The sequence below is a fragment of the Tupaia chinensis genome, unplaced genomic scaffold (assembly GCF_000334495.1).
Source record: "Tupaia chinensis unplaced genomic scaffold, TupChi_1.0 Scaffold000301_1, whole genome shotgun sequence".
Classification (NCBI taxonomy): domain Eukaryota; kingdom Metazoa; phylum Chordata; class Mammalia; order Scandentia; family Tupaiidae; genus Tupaia; species Tupaia belangeri.
In genome coordinates, this window is record NW_006159791.1 from 412,738 (window position 1) to 430,321 (window position 17,584).

A 17,584-nucleotide genomic window follows, 5' to 3' on the forward strand; every position below is an offset into this window, starting at 1 on the left:
TCTTTCCCTTTGTAGAAAACAGGTACTAGCAGTAAGCAACAACTCCATTTCCTTCTAGAGTTCCCAGGGACTCAAGCATTCTCCATAGTTCAGTAACAGATACTTAACTTTACACACTAAAATATTTTAAAATTATGAGCAATTTTGGGTGGAAATGGCCTACCTCATTGGAGCTACCAGCACATAGCACAATTTGTCATTACACAAAATAGGCCATGATTCTAAAATTGTTTTGGAGCTTCTTCCCCCCTTCTAGATTTCATTTAATGCATCAGGTGGCTTGTTTGATTCAAAAGGTACCACCCATTACTTCATAAACATCTTCTCATTTGTTTTTTATAACCTTGAGTAGCTTAAGGAAACCAGAGAACAAAGCTTATGAGAATTATGAGCACATAAAAAGTAAGTAGTTGCTGAGAAATGGCCCATGGGCCTTCCCGAATAAATACTGCCAGCTTTCGTCTAGAGACTTTGACTTCATCTTCTTCCAGTTCTTTCTGGTTCCGTTCTCTGTTCCCGCTGGCTCTCCTATGGGTGAGGTTACCTGAGAGCTGAGTTCCAAGTAGGTGAGGTTATGATCATAAAAATGATGAGCAAACAGCAAAGAACAAACTGATATTTCCAGGCAGTCCAAAGCAGTGGCAGGGTTGCAGTGGGTGGCAGCCCATATTTTCTCCTTGGCATTTGACAGCTCAGTTAGTCATGTTCACTTCTGTCTCCAGGTGACTGTGCAGGACAATGGGGAGCCCTCCCTGAAGTCTACCTCCAGGGTGGTGGTACGCATCTTGGACGTCAATGACAATCCACCTACATTCTCCCACAAGCTCTTCAATGTCCGCCTTCCAGAGAGGCTGAGTCCCATGTCCCCTGGGCCTGTGTACAGGCTGGTGGCTTCAGACCCAGATGAGGGTTTCAATGGCAAGATCACCTATAGTATCGAGGAGAGCGATGAAGAGGGTTTCAGTATTGACCCAGTCACGGGCATGGTGTCATCCAGCAGTACCTTTGCAGCTGGAGAGTACAATATCCTGACGGTAAGGGGCAAACAGGCCACAGAGGGGAGAGGGGCATAAATGGTTAACGTTCCCTTTGAGGATATAGGAGGCGGGAGACAGCCAGGGGGCGTGGCAGGCCTATACACCCCTCCTGAGCCTTTTCTCAGAGAAAAGGGGAGTCCCAACTTCAACCACCAGATCAGAATTCTGGGCTTTTCTCTTCGAGGGCAATAAGGTCCTTCCCTGGGAAATTCCCTTTACTCTCAGAGATAAGAATTATAGTGACAGTAACAGATTTGGAATAATGATAAACCAGAGATCTAATCTTGGCACTGCCATTTTATACCTGAGTGACCTTGGGCAAGACATTTAACCACTTTGAAACTCTGGTTTATCATCTATGAAATGGGGATAGAAATGTTTTTCTTGAAGGAAGCCAATACATCAAGTGGCTAGGGCATGGGTTGCCATGCATTCAACCACAGCTTCATTGCTGGTCCAGCGTATATTCTGGTGGATGAATTCACCACACTGAGCCCTAGTTTCGGCCTATAAAAGGCCCATGATAACAAGAGTTCTCCCAGGGCTATTGTGAAAACTAAATTAGATATCCCACACACAGCTCTTAGAGCAAGGCCTGAGCACACTGAGGGCTCAATAAATCCCAGCTTATTATGTCTGTGGCTATTGGGAAAGGTAAAGACACAAGTGTATAAAGTCCAGCTTAGAAACTAGCACACCATCAGCCTTCATTTAATAACAGCTTTTTGTATTTTTCCACTATCCCTGAGATTCTTGAGCACAGGTTATATATTTTGTTCAGCACTGCACCTGCAGCACAGCGTGGTGCCCATTTATAGTCAGCCCTCAGCGGCAGGTGGAAGGAAGGAATGACCGAAATCTCAAGGCACTCTGGTTCTTGACCTGGCAGCCTCAGTCTTCTTGTTTCTGGGCCTCGACCCTCAATTTCGGTGTTGGTCTCTTTCCAGATCAAGGCAACAGACAATGGGCAGCCACCGCTCTCAGCCAGTGTGCGGCTACATATTGAGTGGATCCCACAGCCTCGGCCTTCCTCCATCCCCCTGGCCTTTGATGAGACCCACTACAGCTTCACAGTCATGGAGACAGACCCTGTGAACCACATGGTAGGGGTCATCAGTGTAGAAGGCCGACCTGGCCTCTTCTGGTTCAACATCTCAGGTGAGGTGAAGCGTAGGGTCCAAGAAGGGCCAACCCTTCCCGTCCTTGTAGAGCAGTTCTAGTCCTCATGGTTTTATTCTCTGACCCCTCTCAATGTCATAGTCCATGGTAGCAGCTCTTTTGGTCTTAAGTGGTGACCACCTCTTCCCTGGTTCTCTGTGACAGTTGGAGGGTTGGAATTCCACTTGTGCCAAGCTTTCCTCCATTCAGTCATGCTCTCACTGGTAACCCCAGTGTTTCAGTTATCCCCAATGCTTGGAAATGACCTAGAACAGAAAGCATAGCTTTGTGCTTTAGTGTTAAAGTGAAAAGTCAGTGTAGAACTAATTTTTATCAACGTGAGCACAAAGCAAGCTGTCTCCTGGTGCCATGCTAATAACCTGGTTCCAGGGACCAGCAGTTAGCGTAATGGCTATGTCGCTGGACTCCCATGTAGTCGACCGTGGTTTGAGTCCTGGACCCGGTGGCTTAAAATTCACACCAGGCGCATTTGCATGCGTGCCCAAGATCCTGAGAGGGGAATGAAGGAGAAGGGATTGTGGCGTGGCCATCCCCCTGGAGGGTGATTTCTCGCTTTCTGTCTGTCTGGCGAGCACACACACCCTATTGCAAAAACCTCTCAAAAAAAATAAATATATATATATATATCCTGGTTCCACGTTCCAGCCTCAAGACCAGAGGGAAGTGCCCATTCTCCTTCTAGGGGTCATTTGGATACAGGCCAGGCTCTGATTACCTTTTCTTCTTTTTTGTCTTTTAATCAAAATGTTTTTCCAAACATCTACGGGTCACAGAGCTTTTTGGGAATCTGTGCTTAGGTATACTTTCCAGAAAGTGCACACACACAAACTCACATATACATAAATGTAAATTTGTGTACAAATTGAGAAGTTTCATAGACTGTCTAGGGAAATCCATCTAGGGAATTCAGGTTAAAAATCTCTAGCCTAGGGATGGACAGTGACTCAATGAAATGCAACAATCTACGAGGCTAATCTATTGTATATGGGAGGCTTCTAGGTTGATGTCCAGGGACCTTTCTGGGTGCACGTGTGCACGATCCAGGACTGGCTGACACTGTAAATCATGGCAGTAAGACCCTGTTGGGAGAATATGTGCACTTGGCCCATGCTCGTTCACTTCCTGGACTTCTTCTGATTCATTGTTGTTTTAAGTGTTGACTTTTTCTTTTACGCATAGTTAATGCATGTGTCCTATAGAATGTTTCAAAAAACACTAATCCACAGAAGAAAATAGAAATTACCTTAAGTCCTGACCCAGCAGCTTGAAAATCATGCTGGGTGTGTGTGCATGGATGCTCAAAATCCCTGAGAGGAAAATAGAGAAGAGTTTGCAGTGTGGTCATACCCCCTAGAGGTGATTTCTCACTGTCCCTTTCTGTGTCTCATCTCTCTCCAGTGATCACATGTGCCCTATGGCAAAAACAAAAACCAAATAAGCAAAATCACCAGTCAGAAGATAATCTGGTACAAGCGTGATAAGTTTCCTTCTAGTCATTTTTTTATAAATGCACACACATGTTAGAGTTCCATTAAAATACTGTTTTATAATTCTTTTTAAAAGTTTATTTCTTTCTTTCATGAGAGAGGGAGGAAAAGAGAGAGAGAGACAAACACTCTTGACAGAGTTTCACACTACGATCCTCCCACCAGTCTTCACAGCCAGCCAGGGTCACGGGGACGTGTACCCAGCTTACACAGGTTGACTGGAGAATCAAACCTATAGTCTTTCATATGGATCCAGCATTGCTTGAGCAGTGTGTTACCACTGTGTTGCCAAGCTGGCCTGTGATATTTTTAAACATAATGTAGCATGAACATATTACCAAATGACTAAGCAGATTTCTATTTAACAGACATTTAACAGCTTCATGGTATTCTATATTTTGAATTTTTATAGTTTATTATATCGATTCCTTCTTGTTGAGCAGAATTATTTTCATTTGTTTGTGTATAGACACAGGACTATTCCAGGTAATTTATGTACGAGACTGTGGAAATTACACTGTGGGGTAGGGTTTCACTCTTCCTGCATGCTTCAATTCCAGTAGAAGAATAAGCTCTTCAGCAAATGTTGGTCTTCCTATGGGACTCTTCAGTCCTGATAGGTTTGTCTTTTTCTATGTCATCTCAATAATTTGACAATAACTTGACAGGATAAATCATAGCTTTTTTGCACTCTTGAGGGGATAAACTCCAGCCAGTTACCCAGATACCATACTTCTTCTCAACAGAGTCAGATTCCTTAATTCAGGTTCTTCCTTAACGTCCACAGTCCTACCAGCCAAGGTTGGCATCTACCACTGTGTCCTCTCAATCTGATGACCAAATCCCATTGTATGCCACTGCTGTCCAAACCGCTAATGTTGTCTGCTTCTTCCCACTCTCACTCCAGGCGGGGATAAGGACATGGACTTTGACATCGAGAAGACCACAGGCAGCATTGTCATTGCCAGGCCTCTTGATACAAGGAGGAGGTCAAGCTATAACTTGACCGTGGAGGTGACAGATGGGTCTCATACCATTGCCACCCAGGTTAGAGGCTTCAGTTGGGAATCCCCAAGTTGACAGGAAATGGGAGGCCTCCTTGGTTGGAAGGAAGGTTTTCTGTGGGAGTGGTGTACCTCAAAGAATACTCAATTTGCAGTCAAGTTTCTGGTTTCCAGTCTTGTCTTACATACAATCTATGTTTGCAATCTTGGGAGAATTTTTAATCCCACTCTGGATCACTATATAGTGAGGCAGTTTGTCTAAATCAGCATGTTACTCAGAGTACCCAGAAACTTCTGTGGGTATGTGGAATGGGGGTTGGGTATGTGGGGCTCTGGATTTCTACTCTGGCTTAAACCAGAGTTCCATCTGTTCCATATATTGTGGTTTCACATGATTTTTGTTTTGTTTTGTTTTGTTGTTGTTTTTAAGTCTCTTAAAATGTTTATTTCTATCAGGGCAGCTGATGATTTTCTGTTAATATTTTGTTTTATTATAATAAGCAATTCCCCCCACATAAAAAATCCACTCAAAATATCTCTATTTTTGAGGTAAAGAACTTAAACTAAAAATCAATAAATGATAAATCCTAAGTTTTTTAAAGAACAAACTTTCTCAAAATTCCTTTAACGTGATAAATAGAAATAATCTTATTCTATTCTGGTGACAATGTTTCATTTGAAGAAAAGGTCCTTTAATTTTTTTTTTTAAACCATTCAACTACATGACTTCTGAAAGTCTTGTGATTTTGAAATCCTATCATGCAGTTAACACATGTTTATTAAGTGACTGCTGTATGCCAGACTAGGACCGTAGAATGGAGATCCAGACAGATACAGTCCCTGTCCTTGTGGAGCCAACTTACAGTGAACCTCCTTTCTCCATCCTTCCCCAGGTCTATATCTTCATGATTGCCAACATTAATCACCATCGGCCCCAGTTTCTAGAGGCTCAATATGAGGTCAGGGTTCCCCAGGACACATTGCCTGGAGTCGAGCTCCTCCAAGTCCAGGCCATGGATCAAGACAAGGGCAAAGGCCTCATCTATACCATACATGGCAGCCAAGACCCAGAAAGTGCCAGCCTCTTCCAGCTGGACCCCAGCAGTGGTGTTCTGGTAACTGTGGGGAAACTAGACCTGAGCTCAGGGCCTTCTCAGCACACCCTCACGGTTATGGTGAGTAAATTGAAAAACTGGGTAAGGATGCACTTGCATGTGGATATGTGGGAGTAGATGTGGTTGGGGACATACTGAAAGCTCCCGTTCCCTGGTGGGCCAGATGTACCAATGCCTATAGTGATAATTCATGAGACAGGAGTTGTGACAATCACAGCTTACCAGAGACAACTTCCATAAGGAATGTATGAACATGAAGATAAAGATGGAGTGGCCACCAAGGAAACTCCTGTCGACCTTGGCTTGCTCTGGACTTGCCTCAAATATCCCCCAAATATCTCTCCTGTTCTTTGACTTTATGTCGACCATGTGGATTCACACAGTATCAGAGCTGAAAGGGACCCAGAGATCCTACCACCCAGAGCAAGGACTAGGTTGAGGCAATTTAAGGAGTACTCACTCTCTTGTCATGTAACTACATTTTTATGACCCTGAGAACCTCCCTCAATTTTGCAATTTTTATCTTATACCTAGGCCCACAGGAGTCAGGATACTTGCTCACCATTTTATGGTTATTTACAACACAACCAAAACCAGAGTCTTACCTCTTGTCTGGAGGGTCAGAGTTCTTATGTGCTAATTATCATCCTCTGGGCACATTAATATATGTTAAAGGCTCTAAGGGGACCAGGTGGTGGTGTGGTGGTAGTGAGACTGGATCTACATGGACAAAGGTCCTGGATTCACATCCAAGGACTTCCCTGAGCATGATGGGTGCACATGGTCCCATAACCCAAGCCAGACCAGGGATGGATCATCCATGAAGACTTTGTCTCTCTCATGGAAGGCTCTGAGAAGTCCTGTAGCAAAGCAAACATTACCTTTATTTAATTCAGCATTCCTCAAACTTACTTGACCATAGAATTAATTTCCCTGTAAGACATGTTAACATAATATTTTCTGAGACCCAGTTTAGAAAATACTACTTCTCTCCCTGTTTCTGCTTTCTTTTGAAGTGGAATATCCATTAAAATAACTAAACCTAATAATTACTAATTGATAAATTTATTTTAAAAAGGCAAAGAACATATATTAGAGCAAGATTTAAAGGGATGCAAGGAGTATTAATTGAATATACTTTCCACTGGCATATTAATTTGTTGGCCTTAATCTAATCATGCCTCCTCCAATTCCATTTGTTGCTCATCCTATTACCCTTATGGGCTCATAGGTTCGAGACCAGGAGATGCCCATCAAGAGGAACTTTGTGTGGGTAACCATTTACGTGGAGGATGGGAACCTCCACCCACCCCACTTCACTCAGCTCCATTATGAGGCAAGTGTTCCTGACACCACAGCCCCAGGCACAGAGCTGCTTCAAGTCCGAGCTGCAGATTCTGACCGGGGAGCCAATGCTGAGGTCCACTACTCCCTTCTGAAAGGTGAGAGGACTGGCCATGAGTCCAGATGATACATTCTCAAGGACCAAGCCTTCTAAACTTTGGCAAATGGTAGTTCTAGAGCATTCCCAGGATTATAATGGCCTCAATAAGGCATTTCCTAAGACAGTAATAATAACAAATAAACTACTCAAGTTGTGGGAAAATTTACATATATATTATATAAGCCCACCAATGATCATACATGTCAAAGATGCTTGAAGTCCATGTGCTATTTTCATATGTAATAACCTCAGTGTGTGCATTATAAGAGACTGTAAATACTTTTAAGGTGCATCCCATAGTCTTAGAGTCATTTTTATTTTCTAATAGCACTACATATTGATTATCTATTATATGGTTTTCTTTACTTAAAAAATGGGAATAGTATTAATACCTGTGCTAGAAAGTTGTTGTGAAGGTTAAAAGTACAAAATATATGTTCATACCTGTTGTAAACTGTGAAATGTCATACAAATGCCAGGTGTTATTACTATCTTTGGTACGTGTTAATTATAAATAATTACTGTAACAAAAAGTGATATTATCCAGTATCCAACTGGTTACTACTGGTAATTTGTAATAGTTTAATGTATAACTAATGATATTTAATAACAATTATTATTGTTATAAATGAATACTTTGTAGAGCTAGATGGTATAGAGAGACAAAGACGAACATGATCTCTGCCCTCGCAGAACATAATGTTCATTTATTTTAAGTCAGATCTTATACACTTTCAAGAAATCAGAGCTTTTTACATTTTCTTTTTTGAGAGATTTTTGCTATAGGGCATATGCTCTCCCCAGAGAAACAGGGAGAAACAGAGACATAGAGGCGAGAAATTGTCCCCCAAGGGGGATGGCCACATCACAATCCCTTATCCTCCATCCTTCTCTTAGGATTCTGGGCATGCACATACCCAGTGTGAGTTTCAAGCCAATGGATCTGGGACTCGAACTATAGATGACCATGTGGGAATCCAGTGCCTTAACCACTACCCCACCTTCTGGCCCCTACATTTTCTTTTTTTAAGAAATAGTTATCATATGACAGAAGTCTCTTCATCCCCAAAGAAGAATAATTCAAATTGCAATGCATTAATTAGTCACTTTTTGTGACTTACAAAGTATAGTCACATCTTTTATTTCATTTTATCTCACTGCCAATCCCACTGATGGAGATAATTTTATTTTACATATGAGATTAGTTTAAAAATAGTCTTCTGATTGTAGAAGTAACTCATGATCATTTTTAAAAATATGGCAAGTACAGAAATGTATAAAGAACTTAACATCTAGCCATCATTTTCATCACTCAGCGATGACAGTTTTGTATATTTCCCTCTCTCTTCTCCTATGCACTTTTTTGTAAAATTAAGATCACAATGAATATGCAATTTTCTGTCCTAATTTTTTTTCTCCCAGCAGTATAAGAAATTATCATTAGACTTGTATGTAGGTAGTTAACTTAGCTACTTTTAAATTGCTGTTTACTCATTGAAATGATGTTTTTTGACTTAACTTGGGGTCTGTATCACAAATCTTCTAACTAGTAAACTCAAAAAGAGTTTCAAAATGCAAAAGATTAACATTGAAAGTTTTATGGTGAGGGGACCAGCAGTTAGCCTAATGGCTATGTCACTGGACTCCCACGTAGTCCACCATGGTTCGCATCCCGGATCCGGCAGCTTAAAACTCACGCCGGGCGCGTGTGCACGCGTGCCCAAGATCCCAAGAGGAGAATGGAGGAGAAGGGGTTGCGGCATGATCATCCCCCCTGGGGGATGATTTCTCGCTTTCTATCTCTCTGTCTCTCTCTGTCTGTCTGGCGAGCGCACGCGCCCTATAGCAAAAACCTCTAAAAAAACAAAAAGAAAGAAAGTTTTATGGTGAAGCTTAGCTGTTTGCTTTGCAATTGAACTCATAAAATAGGAACACATGTAATAAAGGGAATAAGAAATGTACAGAACAATATTTCCTCAAGTAGAAGACGTACTTCTAGTCCTGAGCAAAATGATTCCAGTGTTGTTCAGTCATGGCATTAAATAGGTAATTAGGCTTGGAGAAAAGATTCCTTTGTAAATTCTCACTCCAGCTTTCTGATCAAATCAAAGGCAAAGCCCCAGCTGGATACCAGAATTACTTTAAGTCTTCTTTATTCCTTGCTACTTTGTTTTTAACCTAAGAAAGGTTAGGTCTCAGGCTCAGACCTTTGCTCAAGCAATAGATTTTATACAGACTTTAATTAGACTTTGTTTTATGGTATCCTCTGACTTATGGCAAACAAAAATAGTTTTTTTTTAAAGAACTGATACAAAATTATCTTTAAAATATTCATCGAAGTTTAAGGTTGAATCAATTCAACGGAAAATAATAAAATAGTAGAGACAATGGATGGGTATTAAAAAATTATAAAGGCAGGGCCAGGAGATGGTATAGAAGTTATGTTGCTGGATTCCCACATGGCCGACCACAGTTCAAGCCCCAGACCCAGTGGCTTGAAAATCACACCAGGTGTGTATGCATGTATGCATGCATATTTAAGATCCTGGGAGGAGAATAGAGGAAAAGAGATTTCAGTATGTCCATCCCCCATGGGAGTGATTTCTCACTTTCCCTTTCTCTGTCTCTGCCTCTCTCTCGTGTGTGCGCGCTGGTGAGAACACGTGCCCTAAGGCAAAAACCTCTTAAAAACAATTATAAAGGCAATGTGAGGATGCTTGAATGGTGAGAAACACAGGTGTGGTGGATAGACATTTGCTTAGAAGCCTCAAGTCTGGGGTTTACCCAGGTCCTCCTTACCTAGCTCCTTTCCCCTCTGTCCTCAAACCTGTCAAGGGATGTCCTACCATAGACCATAGGGGAATAGACAAGGTGAATTCCACAGTACTTGTTAATTTTGACAGTTTGTCTCCATATTTTCAGTTTCATTTATGAAGCGTATAGCCAAAGCTATTTAAAGTACAAAAAGAACAGCTAAAATTCTGTGCAATTCAATTAGAGCTTTTCCTACAAAGGCATCATTGAAATTCAAGGTGGAATATTTTCTTCTACAAAATATAAGTCGCTTTTCTTTGCTTAAAAGACCTATTACCACTTTGATTTATGACTAAAGTTATGTCCCAGAGTCTTACTGATAAAGTTGCCATTTATGAAGCACTTACTATGTGCACCATGTTAGGTATTTTATAATTATCATTATTATTATATGGATAGATAGATAGATATCCTGTATACTAAATTAGGGATGGCACAGGATGCAGATTTTGCCCTGTCCAAGTTTTGTGTGATAGTCTTTTTAGTGATCTAGAAAGCCTGGTTGGTCCCTCTTGAGGGTATGGTAAACTTTGACTTGTCTTATCTTCTATTTTAGGAAACAGCGAGGGTTTCTTCAACATCAATGCCCTCCTAGGCATCATCACCGTAGCCCAGAAACTTGATCAGGCAAGTCATGCCCAGCATACTCTGACAGTGAAGGCAGAAGATCAAGGTTCCCCAAAGCGGCATGATCTAGCTACAGTGATCATTCATGTCTACCCCTCAGACAGCAGTGCCCCCATCTTTTCAAAAGCTGAATACTTCGTAGAGATCCCTGAATCAATACCTGTTGGTTCCCCAATCCTCCTTGTCTCTGCTACAAGCTCTTCTGAAGTCACCTACGAATTAAGAGAGGGGAACAAGGATGGTGTATTTTCTATGAACTCATATTCTGGCCTCATTTCTACCCAGAAGAACTTGGACCATGAGAAGATCTCATCTTACCAGCTGAAAATCCGAGGCAGCAACATGGCAGGTGCATTTGCTGACGTCATGGTGCTTGTTTACATAATTGATGAAAACGACAATGCCCCCACGTTCTCAAAGTCAACGTTCGTGGGCCAGATTAGTGAAGCAGCCCCATTATACAGCATGATCATGGATAAAAACAACAACCCTTTAGTGATTCATGCCTTCGACAGTGACAAAGAAGCTAACTCCTTGTTGGTCTATGAAATATTGGAACCAGAGGCTCTTAAGTTTTTCAGGGTTGACCCCAGTATGGGAACCCTAACCATCGTATCAGAGATGGATTACGAGAGCATGCCCTCTTTCCAATTCAGTGTCTATGTCCATGACCAAGGAAACGCCATCTTGTTTGCACCCAGGCCTGCACAGGTCATCATCAATATCGGAGATGTGAATGACTCTCCTCCTAGGTTCTCAGACCAGATATATGAGGTAGCAGTCATGGGGCCCACCCATCCAGGTATGGAGCTCCTTGTGGTACAGGCTAGCGATGATGACTCGGAAGTCACTTACAGCATTAAAACTGGAAATGCTGATGACGCTGTCGCCATCCATCCCATCACTGGTCGCATATCTGTTCTGAATCCTGCTTTGCTGGGACTCTCTCGGAAGCTCACCATCCGGGCTTCTGATGGACTATATCAAGACACTGCACTGGTAAAAATTTCCTTTACTGAAATCCTTGACAAAAGCTTACAATTTCACCAGGATGTCTACAGAGCATCAGTGGAAGAAAATTTGCAGGACAGAAAGGCGCTGGTGATTTTTGATGTCCTGGGCAATCATTTGAATGACACCCTCTCCTACTTCCTCTTGAATGGCACAGATGCATTTCAAATGGTCAAGTCAGCAGGTGTACTACAGACCAAAGGAGTGGCATTTGACAGAGAGCGACAGGATACTCACACAGTAGCAGTGGAAGTGAGGGACAATAGGGCACCTCAGCGAGTGGCTCAGGCTATGGTCAGAATCTCTGTTAAAGATGTTAATGACAACCCTCCAAAATTTAAGCATCTGCCCTATTACACAATCATCCAGGATGGTACAGAGCCAGGAGATGTTCTCTTTCAGGTATCTGCGACTGATGAGGACTTGGGGGCAAATGGGGTCATCACGTATGCATTTGCAGAAGATTACATCTACTTCCGAATTGATCCCTATCTTGGGGACATTACACTCAAGAAACCATTTGATTATCAAGCTTTAAATAAGTATCGCCTCAAAGTCATTGCTCAAGATGGAGGAACCCCATCACTCCAGACTGAGGAAGAAGTGCTTGTCACCGTGAGAAATAAATCCAACCCACTGTTTCAGAGTCCTTACTACAAAGTCAAAGTACCTGAAAATATTACACTATATACCCCAATTCTCCACACCCAGGCCCGGAGTCCAGAGGGACTTCGGCTCATCTACAACATTGTGGAGGAAGAGCCCTTGATGCTGTTCACCACTGACTTTAAAACTGGTGTCTTAACAGTGACAGGGCCTTTAGACTATGAGTCCAAGACCAAACACGTGTTCACAGTCAGAGCTACAGACACAGCTCTGGGGTCATTTTCTGAAGCTACAGTAGAAGTCCTGGTGGAGGACATCAATGATAACCCTCCTACTTTCTCCCAGTTGGTCTACACCACTTCGGTCTCAGAAGGCTTGCCTGCTCAGACCCCTGTGATCCAACTATTGGCTTCTGACCAAGACTCAGGGAAGAACCGTGATGTCTCCTATCAGATTGTGGAGGATGGTTCCAATGTTTCCAAGTTCTTCCAGATCAATGGGAGTACAGGGGAGATGTCCACAGTTCAAGAGCTCGATTACGAATCCCAACAACATTTTCATGTGAAGGTCAGGGCCATGGATAGAGGAGATCCTCCCCTCACTGGTGAAACTCTTGTGGTTGTCAATGTGTCTGATGTCAATGATAACCCTCCAGAGTTCAGACAACCTCAGTATGAAGCCAATGTCAGTGAGCTAGCAACCTGTGGACACCTGGTTCTTAAAGTCCAAGCCCTTGACCCTGATAGCAGGGACACCTCTCACCTTGAGTACCTGATTCTTTCGGGCAATCAGGATAGACACTTCTCCATTAACAGCTCATCAGGAATAATTTCTATGTTCAACCTTTGCAAAAAGCACCTGGACTCTTCTTACAATTTGAGGGTGGGTGCTTCCGATGGAGTCTTTCGAGCAACTGTACCTGTATATATCAATACCACAAATGCAAATAAATATAGCCCAGAGTTCCAGCAGCACGTTTATGAGGCAGAATTGGCAGAGAATGCAAAGGTGGGAACCAAGGTGATTGAGTTGCTAGCCATAGACAAAGATAGTGGTCCTTACGGCACTGTTGATTATACTATCATCAATAAACTAGCAGGCGAGAAGTTCTCCATAAATCCCAGTGGTCAGATTACTACTCTGCAGAAACTAGATAGGGAAAATTCAACAGAAAGAGTCATTGCTATTAAGGTGATGGCTCAGGATGGAGGAGGAAGAGTGGCCTTCTGCACGGTGAAGATCATCCTCACAGATGAAAATGATAATCCTCCACAGTTCAAAGCATCTGAATACACTGTATCTGTTCAGTCTAATGTCAGTAAAGACTCCCCAGTTATCCAGGTGCTAGCCTACGATGCAGATGAGGGTCAGAATGCTGATGTCACCTACTCTGTGGACTCGACAGAGGAGCTGGCCGAAGAGATCATTGAAGTTAACCCAATCACTGGTGTGGTCAAGGTGAAAGAGAGCCTGGTGGGATTGGAAAATCGGGCCTTTGACTTCAAAATCAAAGCCCAAGATGGGGGCCCTCCTCACTGGGATTCTCTGGTGCCAGTAAGACTTCAGGTGGTTTCTAATGAAATGCCCTTGCCCAAATTTACTGAGCCTCTGTATACTTTCTCTGCCTCTGAAGACCTTCCAGAGGGATCTGAAATTGGGTTTGTTAAAGCAGTGGCTGCTCAGGACCCAGTCATCTACAGTCTAGTGCAGGGCACCACACCAGAGAGTAACAAGGATGGTGTCTTCTCCTTGGACCCAGACACGGGCATCCTGAAGGTGAGGAAGGCCATGGATCATGAGTTCACCAAATGGTACCAGATTTATGTGATGGCTCATTGTTTGCATAATGGCACTGACTTAGTATCTTTGGTCTCTGTCAATATCCAAGTGAAAGATGTCAATGATAATAGACCTATATTTGAGGCTGATCCATATAAGGCCGTCCTCACTGAGAATATGCCAGTGGGGACTTCAGTCATTCAAGTGACTGCCAATGACCAGGACACTGGGAGAGATGGCCAGGTGAGCTACAGGCTGTCAGGGGAACCAGGTAGCAATGTCCATGAGCTCTTTACCATTGACAGCAAAAGTGGCTGGATCACTACACTCCAAGAACTTGACTGCGAAACCCACCAGACCCATCGTTTTTATGTAGTGGCCTATGACCATGGACAACCCACCCAGTTATCTTCTCAGGCCCTGGTTGAGGTCTCCATTACAGATGAGAATGACAATGCACCCCGATTTGCTTCTGAAGACTACAGAGGATCTGTCATTGAGAATAGTGAGCCTGGTGAACTTGTGGCCACTCTGAAGACCCTGGATGCTGACATCTCTGAGCAGAACAGACAGGTTACCTGCTACATTACAGGTAAGGACCTGTCATAGATTTGAAGCACTGGAATACACTGAAAAAATTTCAGGAAGAGGTTCCTTAAGACATGGGCTTAAATCCTGACTCTGCCACTTAATAGCAGTGTGACCTTGGGCAAGTAACTGAACCTACTAGGACCTCAGTTATTCCATCTATAGTCTTGGCATGTCTGTTTGTATTCACCACACAGGGGTGCTGGTAAGACCTATCTGGAAAAAGCCCTCAGAGGCCCATGTAAATTTGAAAGTATTTTGCAAAGAAGTTCTCTTATTATTTTAGGTGAGGTAGATGGAATACTCCACCTCTAACTACTAATACTCTTAACTACTATCGGTCATCTTCTGAAAGATGAGAGAGGCACCAACAATTGTATAATTCATGAAAATTCTGTCAGGTGACCATCTTTTAGAGTACTGTCCTGCTCAGGGCAAGCTATAGGTAAGAGTTTCTGCACTTCTCAAAGAGTGTCCTTTCCTCCCACCTCCAAGGGCCATGTCATCGCACTTTTGTAGACATGGCTATCATATCCACCCATTGGAGAGTTAATGAGCCCAAAGTTCTAAATGAGAACTATAAACTCCTAGAGATACACAAGATTAGAATTCTTTGAAATACAGAAAAAAATCTTTGAGAAAAATCTTATAGTATCAAACTCTTAAAAAAAGTCTTAAAATCTCAGAATAATAGAATAATAGATGTCACTATGTCATCAACTTTAGAATACCTGAATCTTGAAAGTTTTAGAATCTTAGAGTGAGAAATTCATCTTCCCACACCCTTGTCAGTGCTTGTTGTTAAGGAAAGGTGACTTACAAGCAAACCCAGTGCTCTTACTGAACCTCCACTTAGTCTGTGTCCTTAGTGTAGAATAAAACTTCAGAGAGTTTAGTGTTCTTGATTATTTCCAACCCTCCACTGTTGAACAGCTGTACATAGTAGACATTTCTCATATAGAATTGAAATTTCCTTCCTTTTAACTTTATCTAGTGCCTTACAGGCCACAAAAAGAAAGAAACTTTCCCCTTGGCCACATAGTTTGGAGTGATCTTTCTACAGTAATCATTTTATTTAACAAGAGAGGTTTAAATCATAAGAGGCCTCCTAACACCAAAAAACTGACTCCGTGTAGAACGTGGGTTCCTGCAACAGTTAGGGGAGGATGTTTTTGCTTTTCCCAGCAATCCTTAAAGAAAAGTGGCAAGTGGGCAGCCACCTATGACACAAAGCCTGGTTTAGTCCTGCTGCTCTGCTTCTGAAAGCTCTGCCCCTTTTTTTTAGAGGGAGATCCCCTGGGCCAGTTTGGCATCAGCCAAGCTGGGGATGAGTGGAGGATTTCCTCAAGGAAGACTCTGGACCGAGAGCACATAGCCAAGTACCTGCTCAGAATCACAGCATCTGATGGCAAGTTCCAGGCTTCAGTCACTGTGGAGATCTTCGTCCTGGACATCAATGATAACAGCCCACAGTGCTCACAGGTGAGAGCCTGCTGAGGCGTAAAGTGGGAAATGGTGGTCACAAGGAAGGTAGAGTGAGGGCCAGGGGAAGAAGAATTTAGGGTACCATCTTAAAGCAGATCATCATTGACCTCACCTGCCCCTTCTTTTCCCCAACTGGCTTCAGATTAATACCCTGGGGCACGGACTATTCTAATCAATTTCTTGGCCCCCATAGGATGCCAAGTTCTTTAAAATCATGGGCCACATCTTTCTTTCTACGTTCCCTCTGAAGGTCTACTTCTCTGCTGAACACATCCAGAATTAAGAAACACGTGCATTCTCCAAACAGTCTGATATGCCCAATGGGACAGCCCTCTCCACTGTCCAGCTTCTCAGTATGGCTCTGTTATCACGTACCTTCTAGAGACCTGCTCCTAGAAAAGGCCCTCTCCAGCCCATGCCTCTCTATGCATATCCTCACATCTGCTTGGGTGATACAGTCCAGTAGAGATACCCTCCTCCAGGACATACATACATACAAACATGTAGACAGGACATTCAGCACTTACATTTGGTGAGGTATGCTTCCTTAAGGACCTCCCATAATTAAACTCTAAATTTCCCATAGGAACACATGTTGGGAGGATGTATATGTGTGCGCACGTGTGGATGTTTCTTTTTTTTTTTTTTTTGAGAGGTTTTCACTATAGGGTGCATGTGCTCGCCAGACAGACAGAGACATAGAGACAGAAAGTGAGAAATCACCCCCCAGGGAGGATGATCACGCCGCAATCCCTTCTCCATTCTCTTCTCGGGATCTTGGGCACGCACGCACACACACCCGGCGTGAGTTCTAAGCCACCGAGTCCAGGATGCGAACCGCGGTCGACTACATGGGAATCCAGCGACATAGCCATTACACTAACTGCTGGTTCCCACCTGTGAGTGTTTCTCAGGTGAAGACCTGTGTCCTTATAGGACATAAACCAACAAATATTGGCAAAAAAACTTCACTTTTAAACCTTTTTTTAAAAACACAATAAGTAATTTTTTTAAGAGAGATTTTTTGCTATAAGGCATGTGCACTCACCAGAGAGACAGACAGAAAGCGAGAAATCACCCTCTCAGGAGAACGGCCATGCGGCAATCCCTTCTCTTCCATTCTCTTCTTGGGATTTTGGGCACACACGCAAATGCGCCAGGTGTGAATTTTTTTTAAATCACTGGGTCTAGGAACCAAACCATGGTGGACTACATGGGAGTCCAGTGATGTAATGATTATGCTATCTGCTGGTGCCCATAATAAGTATTTTTTTACTTTGGGAGCATTTGTATTATTTCAAAGTTTGTAGATAAGTTTAAACTGTTACCATTTTAATTTAGAACATCTGACTTTGCATAATTCATATTTATATAAAATCCAACCATTTAGTATATATAATACATAACT

General features: G+C 42.7%; 1 protein-coding gene across 1 annotated transcript in view; it reads left to right on the top strand.

Annotated features, from left to right (window-relative positions):
• FAT2 (FAT atypical cadherin 2) overlaps positions 1 to 17,584 on the top strand; it is a 71,841-nt gene that overhangs the window by 13,802 nt on the left and 40,455 nt on the right. The window contains exons 4-10 of the mRNA XM_006150827.3: positions 723 to 1,034; positions 1,985 to 2,195; positions 4,611 to 4,750; positions 5,601 to 5,882; positions 7,054 to 7,264; positions 10,637 to 14,695; positions 15,977 to 16,173. Coding sequence (XP_006150889.1) covers positions 723 to 1,034; positions 1,985 to 2,195; positions 4,611 to 4,750; positions 5,601 to 5,882; positions 7,054 to 7,264; positions 10,637 to 14,695; positions 15,977 to 16,173 — 5,412 coding nt within the window. The remainder of the gene's footprint in view (positions 1 to 722; positions 1,035 to 1,984; positions 2,196 to 4,610; positions 4,751 to 5,600; positions 5,883 to 7,053; positions 7,265 to 10,636; positions 14,696 to 15,976; positions 16,174 to 17,584) is intronic.